Source organism: Neopsephotus bourkii, unplaced genomic scaffold (assembly GCF_033783945.1).
Source record: "Neopsephotus bourkii isolate Nb327-2 ecotype Australia unplaced genomic scaffold, CSIRO-AGI_Nbou_v1 NB_1663, whole genome shotgun sequence".
NCBI lineage: Eukaryota > Metazoa > Chordata > Aves > Psittaciformes > Psittacidae > Neopsephotus > Neopsephotus bourkii.
This window is the reverse complement of record NW_026902137.1, coordinates 6,059,646-6,074,744: the sequence shown is the minus strand read 5'-3', so window position 1 is coordinate 6,074,744 and position 15,099 is coordinate 6,059,646. Positions and strand designations below refer to the sequence as shown.

Sequence of the window (15,099 nt, the reverse complement as noted above, 5' to 3'; positions counted from 1 at the left end):
TGTTCCCTATTAAGTAGCAATTTGGAAATAAGGGCAAGGGAAAAAGACTGAAATATTTAGAAACATATTTCTGAAGTGTTTAAAGCTGTCTTTGAAGTCTTTGGAAAATTTACCCAATGCATCTTCTTTTGGGACAATAACAATCCACAACAATTGCATAGAAAATACACTCAGAAAATGAAAATTGATCCTTTATAAATACTATCCTTAATCCAAAATGATGTTGCATATTTGGTCAGACAAAAAGCATAGACACTTTTTTGTAAAGATATGGATTACAAAATATACTTCAAAAAAAAACTCATGCTAGCTAATTTGAGAACTGTTTTAGATACGTTCTTAAGCAGCAGCATTTTATACAATAGAGAATAACATAGTGCTGGTTTTGGAAATATTCTACATTCAGAAAACGCTGTATTCCTACAGGAAGAGTGGAAGTGATATATATTTACATGGATACAAATAAAGCAAGTGCAAAAACCATGGCTCTTCTACATTCTTTCTACCAATAAAAACACATACATTAGACACTTTCATTCCATCGCTGCTGTTCAGATCTGACATTTGCTCATTCTCATGGAGAAAAACAAAACTGGGACTTCGTATTTCACTGCAAGTATCTTCACAAGCCATTACTCTCCTGGCAAACTGTACTTCCAACACTCAGAACTGACAAAACCAAATCTTCCTGGTATCTGTCCACTCCCATTCCACTCTCAGACTGTTTACATATCACGAATGATGATTTTTGTCTATGTATTCATATACTGGATGCAGAAGTTTATAGAAGCTCATCCTGTATTTGCAGCCAAAGCTTGGATGAAAAAAAAATGGAAGTAAAAAAAAATGCACACACACACCAAAAAAGAAAGAGATGAACTTCTGATTTCCAACGAGCCCCATGCACTTCACATGGTATAACTTTGATGGAAAATTCATTAGAGTTGTTCACCCTGTCGAGAATCTATTTGGAGGCCTTTGGTACAATGGCAGGAAGGCACTGTGGTGAAACATTCAGATAACTGAGGAAAGACAGTTTCCTCATGTGCAAATATGGCTATCTTCCAGATAAAGTGAGAACAAATTACTCACAAAATGGTATTAACTCTTCCAAGGTTAAGCTAATGCTTCTACAGAAAGAGAGAAAGTTGTATTAAGTAACAAAATATTAATACTTGAAAACCACTGCTCAGCAAGAACAGGAAATAATTTAGTACTGTATATTTTAAAGCTCTTCAGCCTAGCTATATACTTCTAACATAACAGTTTTCTTTCTAAAAAGATACACCAATGCGTAACGCTATGTCTGAGGATAGTCCTTGTCTCTGGAAATAAATATAAAATTGGTTAAAACTGTATTATTCAACTAATGGCTGCATGTAAGAGCAGATAGAGTAGCACAGCCTGATCTCACTTAGCTGTAAATAAAACCACTAAAATGTAGTCTATATTATATACATTTTATGAACCCTCGATCCAGTAGCTGGCTTTGTGTGCCTGCATTATGTCTGGCCAACTGGAGCCAATTACAGGATCATGCCCCAAGTGTGTAATTGTGGGGGGAGGGAAATGTGTGTTCATATATAATTATATGTATATAATATATCCATATAGGTATATATGGTTATATTATATAAATATATATGTATATGCACTGACACAAACACACAGATTAACATCTATGCATTAAAAACGAGGAAGAAACACAACTACTGCAGGCACGAGTAAAGCGCTCATAGCCCATTAAATAACAAGCCCTCTCCCCCTCTCTACAGCAGAGTGCCCGAAGGAACACAGAAGAGCAGTGGAAAACTTGTCTGTTGGTTAAAGAGCGCATGTTTCATGGATGCATCCTGCAAAGTAGTTTTGATGGAGCAGTGCAGGGGCTCAGGGCTTTGCCTGCCTGGGTCCCTTAGAATGCTGAAAAGCCTTTGCTATGAGTCCACATTTTTCTTGTCTGCTATACACATTTATGCTGTATAGTAAAAAGAGGTGGAAGATGTTTAAATGATCAGTGGGGGACAGTGGCAAAATATAGAAGTAAAACTCAGTCTGCATCACGAACTTACATACTGCAATCACACGCTGCAGCAGGAAGGTTGCCAGTGCATTTGCTGTGTGTTATCTGACTTCAAGATCAGCCATTCAGCTGCATACAGAGGACTATTGATAAGCAGTTGCTATGGACAATCACCAAATAAGCAGAAATATTTTTAAACAACATCAGTGCGCCTTCTGATTTGAAAAGCCCTTTATGTTGTTTGATATCCTAGTTAAAATCCAGCAAGAGAAAAGTTTATGTATGTCACCTATTTGGGGATTTTTTTCTCTGAAGGGCTTTTTGGCTTGGTTTGTTTTAAATTTCCCCTATACTTCACAGGTTGGATCAGGACAAATTAAATGGTCTTTTTTGATATGTCCAAGCTTGAGTGCTGTGGGACCAGCAGACACGTTTCATCTGTTCTTTTACTCAGCTGCAGCAAAGAACTTCTGACAGGCAACTTCTGTCCTGAGGATTTCTTTTAAATTGTCAAAACCACCAGACTGCATTAAAAATCCATACTATATGTCAGGTTTTGGTGCACTGGCAGTTTTAAAACAGTCCAAAGTAGCTAATTTGAGGCATGTGAGCCAGTTGAAGCACTATACAAGTGTTGTATACTACAATCAGTAATTCCCCTGAGCAGAAGTCCTCTCAGCTAGTCTGAGCCTCAGTTTTCTCTCTGTAGAAGTCAGCAATAAAAGAGCCATTTTAACCTCTGCAGGCACTGCGGTATCTTGCCATTCCTACTGTATGCAGCTCACAATATAAGCACCAGCATGAGACACTTTTTGGTGTTGGGATACAGGGGACTCATTTTGTGACAGAAGATTCGAATCTCACAAAGAAGACCAGCTTATTCTGGTGCTGTTGGGAGGTGTTAGCAGTACTTCCAGGGGGGAAAAAAAGAGCAAATCCCCCCAGGTTGTGTTACTAATACCAGTTTGGGATGTGCAGTCAGGAAAGTCTCTGTGCTGGTTCTGGATCTAGGCTTGGTTAAATCCAGAGATTAGAGCTGCTCTTGTGAAATTCAGATTTCTGTTTAAGATACAAGATTATAGCTGAGCCTACCTAGCTCAGGTGTTCTGGAAAGTCTAATGCTTCTGTCTCCCACTCTGAAGATTTTGCAGAATTTAAATGCCAGCTTTTAGTGGTACAAAATATATTATTCTCAACACTCCTGAAATGATTTCTGTTGAACCAAGTGCTCTGCAGGGTTGTGCGAGATCTTTCTGCACTACTGGGGAACAAATTATGCAGCTGCTCTTCTGGTCTGCTGTATTCATACAACCTAATTCCTGCTGTGAGCATGTGGGCACATTGGTATTCAGCAAAGTTTACTGTGAAACAACTGAAAACAGGGTAGTTCCACTGCATTTCCTAGGACAGAGATCACGCTCTGCACTCTTAAAGATATCAGCATTCCTCATTTACAAAACCAGAAAAGATTACTATGTTTTTCCTACAATATTATTGCTATCTTCTACTGTACATTGATTATCCACTCATGATGCCTTTTTATCACACTGTGGTAGTAATGCCACACCAAAATGTTATAAACTTGCTAGCTGTACAACTGCAGATGGCAGCGGTTATCCTTTATCGTGATAAGCATGTGCCAGTACAGTATATTCTAACACATGAAGCAGAACATAACAAACATACTAACTCACATGGAAATTTAACCTTCTGAGAAACTGCTGGTAGCTTTGCAAAGCTAAAGAAACAAGGTGAATATAAGTAAGTGTGTATTTTTTTCTGTAACATATGGCTTTTGTAACATGCAATTGATGACTTCTGTAAGATGCAATTATTTTCCTCTGCAGCTTGTGTGGTTAAATGCTACAGCTGCTAAATGAGACAAGTTACAAGCCAATAGTAGGTTCTATATGAAAAGAAACAGGTTCTAGAGGAAAAGAAACAACAACAATTCATCAGAGAGAAAATAAGGTGTGTTCATACAATGCCTAAACATTAATGAGGATCAATAATAAACTCTTTGGATTTACTGGGACTCCTATATAGTAACCTCTGTTTTATCTGGGTTTGTTTTACCTTGAGACAGGTGTTACAGGTGCTGAATTGCTCTCTTCACTGGTTCTCTGTGAGCACCCCTCTCCTTCAAACTCCTATCCAGTCTGACAAGAAAAATGAAGAAAACTCCTGGATTCAGCTGACATCTACTGTTTGAAATCCTGATCACAGTGCTCAGAGTCAGAGAAAAATGGCTTTTGATCCCAGGTTGGATAAAGGCTCAGCAAGCTCGGGTTGCCTCAGTTCCCTACAGCAATAAAATGTCTTAAAAGGGCTTTGAGACCTGGAGGGCAAGTCATTGTTAGTGAACCGCAAATTGGTGTTATTCTTTTATAGAATATATTACTCTTTCTTCCCCCATTTCCCACCCCACCCAAATAAGCACTAAGATATAACCTCGCTTGCTTTGTGCTGTGTTCAGGAGTGACATATCCCTTCTCCCTTATTACTAAGATAGATTGATATAGACAGATATTTCGCAGCAGGCTTGAAGAGTTTCCTCAGACAGATGCTTTGTTACATGAGAACAATATGATCTTTGGACGAAAGGAAGGGTGTCCTTCTCAATGTTTACAGAGAGAGGTGGCAAGTTGCTTAGTCAAGGCTGTCAGCTTGATGCCAATACATTGTTCCTTGCATTGAATTGGTGCCTTGAGATGAAGAGTTAAGGAAGCAGGAGGTTGCAGGGGCATTGGAAGGATCTAAGAGGTCAGTTATGGAAGGATTCAGTAAAAGTTGTCTCACAGATCTCTTCTTCTATGTTTGATTTCTGGCAGGGAGTCCAGAAAATTCCTTCCTGATAATTTCATTAACTGTGAAATAAAAGAAGACAAAGAAATATTAGAGCGCTTTCCAAATCACAAGAAGTAAAAGCAATCTGTGGGCAGTTTGCTGTTCAGCTGAAAACATCCCCTCTGTATTTATAACATAACTTTATTAAAACCAAAACCTTTTAGTCCTGTTTACCCAGACTACATATTTTTGGAAGGCACAGGAGAAAGAGCAGAGAGAGGGGGTTTACACTGCATTCAGCATGCTTCGAGTACCATAAAAACACAACTGAGAAGCTGCACCATGTCTCCAGTACATGCTACATCCGTTATGTACACAACGCCTTCCCTCTTTCACAGACACTTCCTTTACACAACGTAAAAAGGGAAAACCTGTAAGTCTCTGAGCACCTTAACATCTTCAGTAGGCTGAAATAAGAATATTTTGAAAAGAAAAAGGCCAGGTTTGGAGAAAAGAAAATGGACAGTGATGAGAATACAAAGATTGAAATTCAGGTGGAAAAGTGGCTTTTCTGTGGGTTTCTTGTTTGGTTGGTTTTTCAGTATTGCTGTATACTCCATTCACTCTACATTTTTATTACAGTTTGTTTGCAGACTGTAGCATAAGCAAACTTCCATGCACCACTGTGATACCAAGAGGCTTGTTAATAAAGCTCCAGAGAAGACACTGAAGAACTCTGTTCTCTGTTTAAAAACTCAGAACAATATTACATGTTATCTACAACAGCCATTCTCTCCTCTCACACTTACTCGCCTAAAGCATCCCCTGGTACCTCCTGGAATAGCAAATCTCTCTAGGCTGCAATTCCATTAGGAGAGACCTAGAACATGGGTACTTTGATTCAGAAACACCAGAACTGCCTGTCTGGGGGCTCCATTTCACATGCAGCTCCTTGGTGCTGTACTCACCAAGGGGGTCCACAGTTTGGAAACTGGTTCTCTACTTTGACAAATTTGCCTTAAAACCAGAAGACCAAATTTTCTAAGGTTTCAGGCCCCAGATTTAAATGACTTCTTCCTGCTGATATTTAAGGGCTAAGACAAGGACTCAAACCAAAGCTGACCCTCACCCAAGACTGATTAATCCTCCCTCAGGTATATAGCTCTAGGACTCCTCCATATTTAGGCCCATATCTAACAAATGTCTAATAAAAAAATTAACATAGTATTTCACCACTTCCCACTGTTAAAAGACATGGTGGCCAATCTCTTACTGTCTCTGGGAAGGGAGAACACATGTACTGGTTTTTAATAGTTCTGACTAGTAATCTGAAGTCTCTCTCCAGTCTACATGCAATGTCATTTATCTCAGACAAAGTAAATTCTGTGTTATACGCAAAGCTCCATCTCATCCCTGTATGGATGTCTGCTGAGGTGGGCTGTACTCAAGGACTAAGTACTCACACACATCATGGCTAGGTGCTTGCTTGATGGGAGGACAGGGAGCCTGCATATCCAGGTACACTAAATTCTCCTTAAAGGGCCTTGTAGCCTGTGCCACGGGAGGCAGTTTCCATCCCTCCATGGTCAAAACTCCCACTGTTAACAGCCCAGAGTTTAGCTCTTTCTAATTCCAGCCTCTTGGATGGATGAAAAAGAATGGCTGAGAGCAGAACTCCTGTCTTCTCCTGCTGCCCAGCTTTCTACCTGCCACAATCACCTGCAGGCTTCTATGAGCCTTTTGGGTGAATTCTTGCTAATAAAGCACGTATGGGGTATTCGGCGTGCTGCTGCTCTGCAGTGCAAGCAAGCAACCAGTGGGAGGTGAGGTTGGTCCACTTTCAGGCAAAACCCCTCCTTCAGCTCAGTCAGAAGAGCTTCCTGTTTGCTCTACCCAGGAAATGAGAGGAGCAGGTCTTCAATGGAAATTTTTCACAGCCTCAGCTAAAAATAGCAGTGAGGTAAAAGAAGTGGGCACCCACTCTTACAGGGTCATTTCCTTTCTAAAGACAAGTGGGCTGAGACTGCAGGCTGATCTATTTATCAACACGTTTGAGCAGTCAGCATGCCAGAAGTGCAGTGTGTGACTGAATACATTTCATTTAACACAGCCACCGCTGGTGGAAATACCAGAACCAACAGTCATCTTTGTCTAGGAAGGGTTAACTAGTAAGTGAAAAACGAGCAGGTAATTACATGGAGTTACCATTAATTACTACAGCCTTTTGAGGAGCCTGGTTTTGGTTCAGTTTCTCAGCCTGGCTTTAGGCAAAGTGAAATCCATCATGCAGCAACAACAGACCACGAGCCTGGAGCCCAGCTAGTGCAGGGACCTTCTCTTGCTTGCTCCAGGCAGGTTAGATGCTGTGGAAAAAGGCTTACTCAGCCTGCAAACTTCACTTTCCCTCCTGTGTGCTGCATGGGAGGTCAGCAGTGGGTTTTGTAGGCTGAGGTTATAGGGGGACTACAGTCAGAAAAGAGATGAAGAGTTGCATGGGAACTGTATGAAACATTAACCCCATAGATGGGCTGCAGGACCATGCTCGAGCACAGCCAGGCTCTCTCTGGGCAAGCTCTTACAGGCAGCAAACTGGGTTTTTGTTGTAAGCATTTGAATAACCAGAGAGCTTCCTGTATCAGTGGGCCTGAACATCCTGTAGTCATCCTGAATTTCACCTAAAGCCAAGTGGTGAGGTAGTTAGGTGCAGTTTAAGCTCGGCAACACTAGTCTGGGAGCTATAAGGGAAAGATGTGTAAGTCAATGACTGTCCTAACACAAAAAGTCCTAATCTACAACCAGAGCCCCTAAATCTAATGAATACATAAACATAACAGGAATGGATCCCAAGGCAAGTATCTCCCTCACATCTTGGAATCACCTCCAGACCAAGTCTAGTGAAATCACACATCTTTGGTCATCTGCTCCAGATTTGGGAGCTGATGGATCCAGATCCAGGTGTAATCTCAGTGACTTGGGCTTCAAAAGTAGATTGAACAAAATCAGTACTCTGAGACATATCTAAACTTCAGAGGAAGCTGAGCTCATGGGCTGAACTTGCTGTTCTGAACTCCCACCTATCTTTGTTGGTAGCATGGTCAAAATGTATCCCAAGTATCAGTTCTCATTATTTGCCCATTGCTACCTGAGAAGAAACGGACATTATGTGATTAATAAATAAAATATTGTTATTTAAGGTGCCTGGCATGTGGCAGCTCTAGAACACACAGCTATTGATCTATTTAATGATAGAACTGATTAAATGGAGCCATGAGGACATATGCAAAGATAATGAAAGATTGAATCATAAAAAAGGATATTGAAACTACAGCTGACCAAGGAAATGCCTAGTGAGGCCTGAATCTCTTCAGCATATCCTCTGTTAGATACTGCTGTTGTATAAATATTACAACAGCCCTGGTGCTTGGAGATCCCCAAGTTAACTGAATGCAAGGGGCTGGCTGAAATCATGGGAGGATGTCTGCATTCCTCTAATCACTCATCTTTGATGGGTTAGAGTCAGCCTCTCAGGCTCCAGTCCTCAAAGACATTTAAGACTCTAATTCACATCCTCTCAGATAGAAATCTGGAGTGTATTCACTTGCGGGATGATAGTGGGTTGTATTAAATACCGAGCTTCAACCAGTAGTCCAGAGACAGAAAACAGCCTCCAATTTTAGCTGGCAATGAGTCAGGCTCCTTGTAATTGATTATATATATGCACACACAGTCATCAGCATGCATGCACACACGTTCACACACGTGTCGGAATAACAACGTCACTAGAGTTACTCCACGTGTATGTCTGGAGTAACACCGATGAAGTCGATGCTGTCACAGCACCGTACCTGTGGTAGTGGCTGGGGTCTTGCGCCCTTTGGGGATCCTGCAAGACCGAGGGTCTCATCAGAGGAGGCAAAGCTCAGCTCCAGTGGGCTCCTCCCTGCACCAGGCAGGGATCCTGCGATACTCCACGTTTGTGCCACTGACGTGGCCAAGAAGCATTTTACATGCAAAGCAAACACAAGGCACGCAGGGAGGAACTACAGGCATAACAGGGGCTGGGGAAGAAAGCTGAACCCTGAATTTTTAGTGTGCCCTCCAAACGTGACCAGGCAAACCATGGTCCTAACACAGTTCTGGATGCTGCCAGGGAAGAACAGGATGCTTTAGCCCAGCATGCACAACCCCGTCTCTCCTTCCCTGCCCACCAGGCCCCAGCTACTTCAGGACAGCTCTGTGGTACACAAGTGGGGAAGAAAAAGGATGAAAAAAACCCCTTTAAGCCAAATAAAAAGGGGCATGACTTTTTAATTATAAAAAATAAATAAAAGGTTAAGAGAAACACACAGCTGGAGAAAAGGCAGAAAAACACTAATTACCTTTCTTTTTGATTGCTTGGATCAAAGATCACAGCCATTCTTTCTCATATAATGTTTTGTATCCAGCTAAGGTGTGTATCTATCAGCTCTGAAAAAGATTTGCAAAACCATTTTTGAGAAAAAAAGGTAACCTTTGACCTGTGTCGCAAGGCCAAATGTTACAGTTTTCAGCTACTCTTTCATTTGGTGGTTTAATTTATTAAAAGGACATTTCAGCACATACCATACATAAGGCAGAACTTAACCGCTGACCTTTTTGTTTGCTCAGATCCAGCACTAGGTTTTACTTTTCCCCCTCTTTTCTCAACTGATATTATCTAAAAGTAAGTATGCAAAAAATTACACTCCTGAATTGATCACAAAACATGCAAAATGGTGATAATTTGATCTTGAGACTTCAGAGGCACAGGAGGTCCATGCTGGAAGTCAGGTCAAAGACTAGTCACTGCCTTTTCCAAAATTCAGTTATATTAGCATCTTAGTGGCCCAAATCAAGCATGACACGTTTATGCCAGATCAAAAGTCAGTCCCTTTTAAATAACAGATCTAACCACAGTGGCCATGTAAAGCACTTTAATTGTAAAGAACAGGAAAGATATGTGCAAAGAAATTATGGAAGTTACAGTCTTTGCTTCCAACAGAAATAAGGTGATTTTTATTTCTCATAAAATGGCAATATTTAAAATTCTGTTTCAGTTTTGTCTGATCTTTTTAGATTTCTTTTAAATTCATCACCAGAGCATTTGGCATGCCTGCAGAACCATGTGGAAATTAAAGAAGCTGCAATATTATGGAGGGAAAAGTGCCTCTTAAAAACTAAGCTAGTTCTGAGTGCAAGATTCAGAAGTATCTTTGCTGCTGGATTTCAGGTGACTATATATAGAAAAGAAATATTTTACTTGGCTCCCACAGATTGCACACTGGAACCTACAACTCAGTACACAGCCTATTTTATATTCTGCACCCTGGAAAATCAGCTTTTGCACATGCAAGCAGAGCAACTAACTGACTGGTAAATACAAACTTAGGTATATCAGGCACAAGGAGCCCAAACCCAACAGACTGTGTTGGGGAAAAACACTGGGTGCATGTGTAGGGGTTGCTTTATAAATCAACAGAATTGAAAGGCTTTTTTTCTGGTAAATGAGGACACAGAACATCTATGAGGCATGTGGCTGTAAAGCTTTACTTTTCTTTACATCAAAAGAAATTTTACTGCTATTGAAATAATGCCCATAGATGCACCCCACATCCTTCCGTCCTTGTGCTGCTTGTAATCTATGAGGTCTGTGTAAACTATACACCTCTTCTACACCATCCAGGCCAACAGCAATCAGGTCATCTCCATGAATTAAGCAAACTCTTGGAAGATGTTCCTAATCTCAAACTAAGTGGCAATTCAAGTCCCACGATGCATTTTTGCTATAATAGTTTCAATAGACGCAAAACCCATCGGCATCTTTCCATGAATTTAACAGCATAACATAGATATCTGATGGAAAACAGGATCTAAATAAAATGCATATTTTTGGCTGAAGCCTTTCCCAACTGAAATCAATATCTAAGTTCCTTGTGATTCACAGGATCTGGATTTCACTGCTGACATTTACATATCCTTCCCTTATATTTCAATCTAGTTACAGAGTAAGCTGCACAGATAAAATTATCAGTATCTATGGTACTATCCTACCCAAAATCTTTAACAGGAAGCTATGTGTGCCTGTAAGAAAAGAGCAGAAAATAAAGACAGCATTTCTGCTAAAAACAAATTAAAAATGATCAGTATCCTAAATGTACTACACAGCAAAACTACCAAGGAAATAACATACGAATCTGTCTGTGACACTACCCCAGAAACTGCAAGGATTTTCTAAGTACTTTCACTATTACCAGTGCAATTCCAGTAAAGATCCCAACAGCCTGCATTGAAAAAAAAGCAAGACCTAGTGGTTAAAGCAGAAGACTGGACAGTGGGACCCTGGGGCCTGTACCTCTCCTGTATCATTATCTTGCCATATGGCCCTGGCCAAGTCCATGGTAGCCCTGAAGGATCAGATTTATTATTGACTTGCTTTGGTCTGAAAAACGCAGAAAGATTGCAAAGGTCACACTCAGGAAACTTCAATAATATATGCCTAGATAACAGAAAAAAGCCCCAAATGGTGACGTGCATTGAATGAGCCTGTACTAGATGTGTGGATATAGTAGAGCGCAATCATTTTCTGAAGTCCCTACAGGGATATTTTAAAGTCCTTAAGTAATCTAGATCTCAAACCACCAAATGCATGAGGTGCCGAGCTCACCTAGGCACTCTAAAAAATACTAATAGGCAACAATTTATGTTACCAGCCTAAAACCTTTAAACCTACAAATGCCAGTTAGTATTTCTATCAGGAAATTGAGCCAACATAGGTGACAGCGCTTTGGAGACAGTGACCTGTTCCGACTTTGCTGTATGGCATCTAAAGTCAGGAGACTAAGGAGCATCCCTCAGCCCCAGATGTCTTGTCCTGGGAGATGCTGTGGTATCACTTCTGAGAAGCTTCACAGATGTTCTCTCCACTGATTGTGCAAGAAGTCTGGGACTGGTATCCCCAGACAGTTGATAGCCTGAATAACCTCTTTTCGGCAAGCAACCCTTTGCTTTTGTTTAGTCATAGAATCATAGAATAGTTAGGGTTGGAAAGGACCTTAAGATCATCAAGTTCCAACCCCCCTGCCATGGGCAGGGACACCTTGCTCTAAACCATATCACCCAAGGCTTTGTCCAACCTGGCCTTGAACACTGCCAGGGATGGAACATTCACAACCTCCCTGGGCAACTCATTCCAGTGCCTCACCACCCTTACAGGAAAGAATTTCCTCCTTATTTCCAATCTAAACTTCCCCTGTTTAAGTTTGAACCTGTTACTCCTTGTCCTGTCACTACAGTCCCTAATGAAGAGTCCCTCCCCAGCATCCCCATATGCCCCCTTCAGATACTGGAAGGCTGCTATGAGGTCTCCACGCAGCCTTCTATTCTCCAGGCTGAACAGCCCCAACTTTCTCAGCCTATCTTCATACGGGAGGTGCTCCAGCCCCTGATCACCCTCGTGGCCTCCTGCGAACTTGTTCCAACAGTTCCATGTCCTTTTTAAGTTGAGGACACCAGAACTGCACACAATACTCCAAGTGAGGTCTCAAGAGCAGAGTAGAGGGGCAAGATCACCTCCTTCGACCTGCTGGTCACACTCCCTTTGATGCAGCCCAGGATACGGTTGGCTTTCTGGGCTGCAGACGCACACTGCTGGCTCATGTTCATTTTCTCATCGACCAGCATCCCCAAGTCCTTCTCCGCAGGGCTGCTCTGAATCTCTTCTTTGCCTGGGATTGCTCTGACCCAGGTGTAGGACCTTTCACTTGGCATGGTTAAACTTCATGAGGTTGGCATCAGCCCGCCTCACAAGTGTGTCAAGGTCCCTCTGGATGGCATTCCTTCCCTTCAGTGTATCAACCGAACCACACAGCTTGGTGTCATCAGCAAACTTGCTGAGGGCACACTCAATCCCATTGTCCATGTCAGTGACGAAGATGCTGAACAAGACCGGTGCCAACACCGATCCCTGAGGGATACCACTCGTTACTGGTCTCCAGCTGGACTCTGAGCCATTGACCACAACTCTTTGTGTGCGGCCATCCAGCCAGTTCTTTATCCACTGAGTGGTCCACCTACCAAATTGATGTCTCTCCAATGTAGAGACACGGATGTCGTGTGGGACAGTGTCAAACACTTTACACAAATCCAGGTAGATGACATCAAGTACTCTACCGCTCTCCATCAGTTCCGTAGCCCCATCATAGAAGGCCACCAAATTGGTCAGGCAGGATTTCCCCGCTGTCACCAATCACCTTGCTGATTTTCATGTGCCTTAGCATGCCTTCCAGGAGAATCTGCTCCAAGATTTTGCCAGGCACAGAGGTGAGACTGACTGGTCTGTAATTCCCCGGGTCATCCATTTTCCCCTTCTTGAAAATGGGGGTTATATTTCCCTTTTTCCAGTTGTCGGGAACTTCACCTGACTGCCATGATTTCTCAAATACGATGGCCATCGGCTTAGCAACTTCATTTGCCAGCTCCTTCAGGACCAGTGGATGGGTTTCATCAGGACCCATGGACTTGTGCACGTTCAGATTTTTAAGATGCTCTCAAACCAGTTACCCTCCTACAGTGGGCCCAAGGTCTTCACTCTCACAGTCCCTGCATCCACCTTTCAGGACTTGGGTGGTGTGGTCAGAGCCTTTGCCAGTGAAGACCGAGGCAAAGAAGTCATTCAGAACCTCAGCCTTCTCCAAATCCTGTGTAGCTAGTTCACCTGAGAGCTTCCTGAGGGGGCCTATGTTCTCCCTAGTCTGTTTTTTATTTGCTATGTACCTGTAGAATCCCTTCTTGTTATCCTTAATATTCCTAGCCAAGTTTAATTCTAACTGGGCCTTAGCTTTCCTAACCTGGTCCCTATCTTCCCAGACAATAACCCTGTACTCTTCCCAGGCCACCTGTCCTTGCTTCCACTTTTTATAAGCCTCTTTTTTCATTTGAATTTTCTTCAGCAGCTCCTTATCCATCCAAGGAGGTCTCCTGGCCCTCCTGCTGCACTTCCTTCTTGTTGGGATGCAACACTCCTGAGCTTGTAGCAGGTGATCCTTGAAGACCAACCAACAGTCTTGGGCCCCCTGTCCTCTAGGGCTATATCCCATGGAACCTTCCTAAGCAGGTTCCTGAAGAGGCCAAAGTCTGCTCTTTTGAAGTCTAGGGCAGTGAGCTTGCTGCATGCCCTTCTCACTGTCCTAAGGATCTCAAATTCAACCATCTTGTGGTCGCTGCATCCAAGGCTGCCCTTGAGCGTCACATTTCCAATGAGCCCTTCCCTGTTGGTGAGCAGGAGGTCAAGCATGGCACCTCTCCTTGTCAGTTCCTCTATTACTTGCAGAAGGAAGTTGTCTTCCACACAATTGAGGAACCTCCTGGATTGTTTATGCTGGGCCGTACCGTCATTCCAACAGATGTCAGGGTGGCTGAAGTCACTGTCGTGGTTTAAACCCAGCCAGACAGCCTGTTCAATCAATCTCCCCCCTTCTTGCCCTCCCCCTACTCCTGGAGGGATGGAGAAGAGAACTGAAAAGAATGCAACTTCCACGGGCTAAGAACAGTTTAGTAACTGAGGTATAACACAAATCACTACTGCTACCGCCAATAATAGTAATTGCACCAGCTACCAAGAAAGAGAAAAATGACTGCTACTGCTAAACCCAGGACAGTAATGATAAAGGAAACAACAAGGGAAGAGAATACAACACCTCACCACCAGCTGATCGATAACTCGTCCCCCCAGCCCGACCAAGCACCAACCAATACCTCCTCCAACCCTGCCGTCCTTAGCCCTTCCGGGTAACTCTCCGTTACCTCCTGGGCATGATGTGCTGTGGTATGGAATACCTCTTTGGTCAGTTTGGGTCAGGTGTCCTGTCTCTGCTTCCTCCCAGCTTCTCCTCCTCCCTGGCAGAGCATGAGGCTCACAAAGTCCTTGGCCAAACCAAAACATCATTGTTATCAGCTCTGTTCCCAGCCCGAAAGTCAAAACACAGCACTGCACCAGCTACCAAGAAGGAGAAAAATGACTGCTACTGCTAAACCCAGGACAGTCACCCATGAGAACAAGGGCCTGTGAGCGTGAGGCTTTTCCTCTGTCTACAGAATGCTTCATCCGCAGGTTCTCCTTGATCAGGCGGTCTGTATCAGATCCCCACAGTAATGTTTCCCATCACGTTTTCCCTTTAACCCTGACCCACAAACTCTCTGTTAACTGCTCACCTGTCCCAGATAGAGTTCCATACTGTCCAGCCTATCCCTAATGTAAAGGGCAACTCCCCCTCCCC

At 42.7% G+C, this 15,099-nt stretch overlaps 1 protein-coding gene across 2 annotated transcripts in view; it reads right to left on the bottom strand.

Annotated features, from left to right (window-relative positions):
* Window positions 1-4,444: 4,444 nt before the first annotated feature.
* The window catches only part of NFATC2 (nuclear factor of activated T cells 2), an 88,606-nt gene continuing 77,951 nt past the window's right edge, over window positions 4,445-15,099 (bottom strand). The window contains exons 10-11 of one of the 2 annotated variants that reach the window (XM_061375550.1): window positions 9,187-9,274; window positions 4,445-4,887 (exon numbers count right to left, since the gene is read on the bottom strand). In XM_061375550.1, the coding sequence (XP_061231534.1) occupies window positions 9,231-9,274 (44 nt within the window). In that variant the 3' untranslated portion in view covers window positions 4,445-4,887; window positions 9,187-9,230. The remainder of the gene's footprint in view (window positions 4,888-9,186; window positions 9,275-15,099) is intronic. The other variant, XM_061375549.1, reaches the window with a different exon arrangement.